Source organism: Vanessa tameamea, chromosome 14, assembly GCF_037043105.1.
Source record: "Vanessa tameamea isolate UH-Manoa-2023 chromosome 14, ilVanTame1 primary haplotype, whole genome shotgun sequence".
Taxonomy (NCBI): domain Eukaryota; kingdom Metazoa; phylum Arthropoda; class Insecta; order Lepidoptera; family Nymphalidae; genus Vanessa; species Vanessa tameamea.
In genome coordinates this window covers 219,142-226,446 of record NC_087322.1, presented here as the reverse complement: position 1 = coordinate 226,446, position 7,305 = coordinate 219,142, and the positions used below count along the sequence as shown (strand labels likewise).

Sequence of the window (7,305 nt, the reverse complement as noted above, 5' to 3'; positions counted from 1 at the left end):
CTAGCCTGTTTTGACAAGTGGCGACATCTGCACCGAGCTTACTTCGCGTGATCGACAGATGCTGAGTTCACTTTATTCGGCGCCCTAGCAAAGGAAACACTACAGGAGAGGCGCTTTGGATTTACGTAAAACTAGTCCTTGGTATCTTTTTGTTTCTTATATAAACATAGTTATTTTTAAGTTTGTGATTGTGTAGATAATTTATGAATTTGCGATTAAACTATAATAAATCATAATATAACAAAGTATAAATAAGTGCAATGTTTTTGTATATTGATTTGTAGTTGTAATGTGTAATATGTAATATGTTTGAAAATAATACATGCTGGAATTTAAAGTGAAACTTATTATTAGTATTGGAGATTAAATAAATGAGTGTTTAACATTGTTGTTTTTATAACATCTTAGTTCCCAAGATTGATGGCGCAATGACGATGTAAAGATTGGTTAAAAATTAGCCTATTTGACCGACCGTTTAAATAGTTTAGTTTAGTTTAGTAAATATTGACCTACTCTAAGTTTCTAAAAAAATCTTAAAATGCGTTTTGTAATATTATGTGGGCAATTATTGGTAGGCTAATGAAGAGAACAATCTATGTAGATATATATGCTTTTATTCAATTTTATGACTTTTTAGCAGCGACACTGTTTACCTGACTGCCTTAGGAGGATGATTTGCACCTATTCTTGATTTTAGTTGTAATTTGATGGATTTATTTTTTGGTAAACAGAAACAACTGTTAACAACATTTCAAAAGATGCTAATAATAACATTAAGTTAGTTGAGTTTAGGTTTAAAGAACCTCGTTCCGCATGGAAATAATTTGTTTACTTTATTATAAGCACACAAATTTACATTAATATAATATGGTAATATTCCCACACTCCATAATTGTGATAGGCAGGTTAGCTACACCAGAAATTTGCTCTCTTAAGCAGTATATTCTTTTGAACATGGGCCCATAATTCCCGCCATCGGAATGTGACGCATCGCGCATTTTTGTATCTTCAATGATAGTATCAGCTACGAATCCGGTTCGAACCTGTTCTGCTTCTGAGACTGTATTTATCATATCTTAATAATTAATTTAAAGTTTATTTGCCTTTTTGAGTTTTGTCTTCGTATAATCGTTTTAATTCTTGTCAATATTCATTTGCGCACGATAGAACATCATTGATTACACTGCGTATCATACTCTATAGTTAACAAATTAATCAGATATTAATATATTAACAAGCCATATCGACCGTTTGTCACTAGTAGCATCTTGATTTATGCGGAACAGGCATTCATTTTTGCGTGATAAGCGATATTTATTGCTTTTGAAATTAATTTCGATAATTAATTTGGTATATGTTTATTAAACCAAATTAAATTCGTTTACAACATGCTGCATATTAATGTTTTTTTATGACGATGTGTGTAGCATAGAGACGGAAAATAATTCTTTAGGAAATAATAGGCCAATCAGATTTACAGATAATATTTATGAAACGATAATAATCTACTTAAACGTATAGTTGTTTAAAATTTTATATTCCGTCTTCGTATCATCCTCCTATCACTGGTATATGATAGATTTGAATATGTACGTTCATCTATTAACGTAATTGGACCCCCAATCACGATCGAATCAACAATTGAAGGTAATCACTTTGAAATGCATCGTAAAGGGGCGCGCGGATTAAGGCGCTGAAAACGACCAAACAGGCTTCCACAGACTTACCTTAAACTCATTTTTCGCTTAATCTATTTAATTTTTAGGAAGTCTTACTTGGATATCAATCTGAACACAAATTAACTTTTCTTGTCATAGAAGGCAAACGAGCAGAGGCTCATCTGGTGAAAAGTGACAACCAGGCCGCGATTTATAAAATAAGTAGGCTCTTTTCTTGAAGGTTCCCAATTTGTTTCGGTTCGAAAAAAACCATTAAGGAAATGTCTTAAAAATCCCCTGTTGTTTATTTCCGTACATCGTAGTGGCGTGGATGAAATTTGAAATTCTGATGCGATACCTTTGGATTCTTCTTCATTTCCAAATGTATTTGGAATCTTTCATAGTGCCTGGTAATACTTTAGTACATAGAGCAGGTAACCTTATACTGCTTAAATTAACAACAAATATATCAGATATGCACATCGAATCAAATCAAGAGCACCGATAGCCGTTAGTAAATTTGTCACTGCATAGAGCGATGTAGAAAATGTCAACAAGCGGATTGCGGAACGTGCGTCGCTCACCCGAGCGGCTCGGTAGTGGTCGTAGCAGCCTCGTGCGAAAACCGAGATTCACGAGACTCTAATCCGCACGCACCATTATTGACAAAATTTTAGCCGAAGTTAGAGCTACGAATTGCAACAGACCAAACAATTAAGTATTAGATTACCTTCAGAGCGCGATGCGGAGGTGGCCCAGTGATTAGCACGAAGGTTCAAACCCGAGCTAGCACTGTATTTTTATATGCTTAATTTGTGTTTATAGTTAATCAATAAATCAGGTTGCCATTAGGTTATCCATTCCAATAACTTCCCATTTTAAGTATGAAAAAATTTGTAAACAAATATATTGATAAAAATAGAGACAACTATTTTATGTAAAAACCGCTATTTAATGAATTCGGTTCATCATATTGACTAATTAAACATAAACAAGGTTATAACTTATTCATAGTTGCGTAAGACTGTGTCGTGAAATAAATCATAAGTAACTTGCATGTTTTGCGAGACAGTCTTCACTCCCGGCGCTGGTAAAACACTGCGAAGATCGAATACGTCATTCTTGCCACCTGAAATATGAGTAATATTGGACTTAATTGTGTTTGCTCTGCACCTGAGTGAGCCGAAGCCCGACCGTAGACAGCAACCTCAAGCTAAGCCAGAATATAAATACTTATATTATAAAAACTGCTTTAATAATATGGGTATTTATTTTATAAATTTTAAGAATACATATTTACTGATACAAAAGTATTGTAAGATAGATCTTGAATTCCAAACGCTTTCAGTATTAGCGGTTTCTGCGCTTGCGCACATCCAACGAGCACGAGGCGCCTTATATCTTTGTGTGATTGTTTGTCCATGTTACACAAGTGCCACCCGCAAAAGAACATCGAATCCGAAAGTAGCGAAGCCTACGAAACAAAAATATACGAAATATATTAAAACTAAGAATTTGAATTGAGATTTTGCGACTGGCAATTGATTCAGACCACACCTGATACGTAATTTCTCCCGCGTTCCAAAGATTCAATGCTAATAAAAAGAACAGGGAGCCCACGAACGTGTAAGTCATGAAAGCATTCGTCAAATTCAGATGAGAGGAGAGCTGAAAGTTTTTAAACATTATATTTCAAGCTTCTAGTAAACATTTCCATTCCTTTGCTTAAGAAAGTTGCTCACCGCCAGCCGGAGCAAAAGCAAAACGGCTACTGCCGAACTTTCGCAGACTTGTAGCGACATGATGATCCCAAAAACGCGATGAATTTCTTCTACTAAACTAAATAATAAAACACATAAAATGTATATTTATGTATAGCTACATAATATGTTGCACGGTATCTGAATGACTGACGGTCTAAATTGATGTTTTAAAGGTGGAGTCATACTCACAATTTCAGTTTTTGATGCATTTTAATACCCGCTATGCACCCTTCTTTTAATATTTGAGTAGCGGCTTCATTAGTCAGTACCAAAATATTCCTTTCGAAGGCTATCCTTATTTTCTCGTAATGATGGCATAAAGTAATAAATTTGTAGGCCATAATAATGACGTGAATTATGGGCATGCAGTCAGCTGCGATCATGGGTAGCATCATGTACAGCCAGGTGACGTAGAAAAATACGCGAAACACACTCGCTGCGAGAGAGTCGTCGTGATATGTTGGCAGGTAAGTGACGACCGTGTAGAAAGGAGTTCCTGCAAAATATTCCTTATAAATCATTATATTTCTCGTGTAATAAGTCAGAGTTATTTCAATTTCTTGATAAAGACTTAATGCAAATCTTCTATGCGCAAAAACTGCGGAATATTATGACATGAAATTTGTACCATTACCAATATTTAGTGTGTTTCAGAGAAGTTTTTTAAGTTAATATAATTCAACCTGTAAAGTAGCCACGGCAACGCGTGACAGGGACTGCAAGTACAATATAAAACACAATGTAAAGTTAATGTTCATCTGCTGGACAAAAGCCTTCTCTCCTCTTAAGTATAAGTTTGGGGATTTTCCCACTACGCTGCGCCTGTACGGATTCTATGGTTCGTGGAACTGAATCCACAATCTTCGATAAAGATGATGCATTCAATTCACTGAGTATCAAACAACACAGGCAAAGAGATATGCTATACGAATATTAAAAATAAATTTATTCATAGAGAATTAAAAAAACTGTAAAACTAACGACTAGACAGCGCTGGTAAATGAGCTGTACGTCCGATGTTCGCTACATCGAAGTTTAGTCATTTTAAATATTCTCGCAACGCCGAGAAGTAAACTAACAAAATCGTATTTCATTTAATGTTTGTTTCAGACTCTAACAACTCGACCAACCGTGTAGACTCGTGTGTGTTGAACTGGTAAGTTTGGTTTCACAAGAAACTACTTGCCTTCGACCAACACTTTCCTGAAACTCTCCACTCCGTAAGCAATAAGTGACAGATAAACTGTTATAACGTAGAACGTAATTCCCCACAGCACTTTCCTCTTCTGTTTCCTCATAACACTTTCTTCTTCTATATCTTTCATTACGAAAGACATTTCATAATTTAACTTCTTGATAGAGTTCTTGTGGTAAAGCATTACAAACATTTTGATAATAATAATGTCGTGTATAGCTGAGAACATTATAGCTGATTTTTTCTCAACTTCTGGGAAATTACCAAAAATAGCGGCCATGTTTTCCAGAAGGATCATCGTTACGTAAATAGCAAATGAAATGAAACTATACATTTTATAACCTATTGATTCATGGTGTATATTTTCAGACCAAAAATTCCCAGCCCCAGCATAGTATACGTAATTACAAAAACTCTTTAACAAGCTCTCTGTACTTGCAGACATTTCGAAGCAGTAGAATACAAGTCACAGAGGGTCGCAATTGTCAAATGTGGCAAAGTGACGCTGATCCAGGCGTTGTGGAAATGAGGGGATGGTAGTTGTGGCTTTCAAATAAGGAATAACTAATTGGAAGCGAAAACATTTTATTGAAAACTTCTTTCATTATTAATTTTTAATGAATACTTCGAATTACGATAAGTTTCACTAACTTTGAGGGTTGCCGTATTAAATAACGAATAATTTATTTTATTAATGGTTTAACATTTCTTAAATTATCCTAATTAGTAACGTTTTAATGACACTGTACGAAATACTGCTTCGTAATTTAATAATATAAAGTTATCCAAAACTTATGTTTTGAATAATAAGTGGCTGCTCATATATCCAAAAAATGTATGTACTATTGTAATTTTCAAGTAATTTTAAATTAAATATGACGGATAATTTTTAAGAATGGAATACGATTTGAGCTCCCAATGGATTGATAACAATAATAAAATATTTGTTCTGATATTTATTATTCTACAAACTAGGAACTTTACATACACGTGTACTTCGAAAAATACAACCCAATACAATAACGTTAATAATTGCTAACAGCTTAATAATATAATTCTAAACCATTATTGGTTTACAATTATCAAAATTATATTAATATCCTTTCGGTTATTTGTGTAAGCGATTAAAATAAATAGAAGTAGTGAAACTTTAATTAAGTTGCTTTTATACGCGAGAATATTAAATGGCTTCTCATGAAATAAATGTAATAACAGAGTGAAGTATCAGCCTGTAAATATCCCGCTGCGAACATTAAACTTCCTCTCCTGGAAAAGTTTTAAAGCTTATTCTACCAACCTTTTTTTCATGCAGTGTAAGGGTTCATAAAAGTATCCCGGTTGCTGTCCTCTTCGTCTTTTAAGTCCCAAGTTTGGTGGCCGAGACGTCGTACGGCCGTCGGACGTCGGATTGGCCCTTTCTCCTTCCTGCCTCACCGTCTCGTTCTGGGCCATGACCGTCTCTCACAAGGAGACTACGGCCCTCCAGGGCACGCCTCCGGCATATGCTGCGTCTTTGCTTCGCGTCCGTAGTTTAGAACACCTATCTTTCAAAACAAACGTGACCGGTCGTTTCCTGTATAAATCGGAAGGTGACTCGTCGTTAATACACCAGCTCACACATATGTATGGCAAACATTTGCCACGTGCAGGTTAATTCACGATGTTTTTTTAACCACGAACGCGAGAAGAATTTAAAAACAAATAAAGCACATGAATATTTAGTGGCGCTTGCTAGGATTTGAATTCACATTTTCAAACCACTGAGTTATTTAAACATAAGTTTGTATATTACAAAAAAGCAAACATAAGTACCGTAAGTATTAAATAATAATAAATAAATAAGTATTAAGAGCATCCATAGAAGCGCATAGCGACTGGTGTCACCTTATAATCTACCATAATAAAATAGCTTCCGACCGTGTTTGCGTATTGTTGTCTAGGCTGTTCACTTGTAGTCATATTCGGCATAATGAAAAATAAACGCTGACTTTTGCTAGCAATCAGAGTTTCAAAAGATGAGATACAATCGTACACCGCCAATCGGCGATAGGCGCGTGGAATTGTTTAGTTTTTTAGTAATAATATCCATAGAGTATATTTTGATATTGTCAATAAATAAATAAAAATTGTAATCTTTGCAAAATAAATATAAATAATTAAAAATAAAGACCATCTTACATGTAAATAATGTTTTATATATCCCGGTACAGTACTTTAATATATATTTAACGGCAGAAACAATATTATCGTTTCAGAAGGGCTTGACCACGCTGAGGGTAGCTTTTACCAAGTAACATTTAATAATTACACAGCATTTCATTCGGCTTTGATAGTTTAGTGCTAAAAACGTTTCATTGGAATAATATTTATCAAGGTCACTTTGTGGTCACAAGATTTGTAACGGTAGAACTCTGAGGTGATGCTTTTGAATGTATTTGAATTCGCCACTGATAATATTATCCCCACCGCACTAGTCCTTGAGATTTGCCGCCGAAAACGGAATGGACTATTCACTACCCTACCGTGACAGAACAGGTCAGGACTATTAGTATCGTTATCTCAGCCCACGTCGTTATGCGAAAAGCGTTTATGCGTTAATTTCTATGTGTGTGTAAAACAGTTTTTACTTGGTGGTAGGGATTTGCGGAAACCTACCCGTCCGCCAGGCAGCGATATTTTGTATTTATTG

General features: G+C 35.0%; 1 protein-coding gene across 1 annotated transcript; it reads right to left on the bottom strand.

Moving 5' to 3' along the window:
• Positions 1-2,733: 2,733 nt before the first annotated feature.
• LOC113398686 (uncharacterized) lies at positions 2,734-5,061 on the bottom strand. Its single transcript, XM_026637550.2, has 6 exons — positions 4,608-5,061; positions 3,611-3,917; positions 3,401-3,497; positions 3,216-3,326; positions 2,959-3,132; positions 2,734-2,787 (listed from the first exon to the last, which is right to left on the bottom strand). The coding sequence occupies exons 1-6, from the start codon at positions 5,059-5,061 to the stop codon at positions 2,734-2,736; spliced, it is 1,197 nt and encodes a 398-aa protein (XP_026493335.2).
• Positions 5,062-7,305: the final 2,244 nt, after the last annotated feature.

Excerpts from the sequence above, each read along its gene's own strand:
- LOC113398686 (XM_026637550.2), bottom strand. The coding sequence starts at position 5,061 with ATGTCTGCAAGTACAGAGAGCTTGTTAAAGAGTTTTTGTAATTACGTA. Across the intron at positions 3,918-4,607 it reads CAGGAAAGTGTTGGTCGAAG|GAACTCCTTTCTACACGGTC; the intron begins GCAAGTAGTTTC and ends AATATTTTGCAG. Across the intron at positions 2,788-2,958 it reads CTTACAATACTTTTGTATCA|GTGGCAAGAATGACGTATTC; the intron begins GTAAATATGTAT and ends CTCATATTTCAG.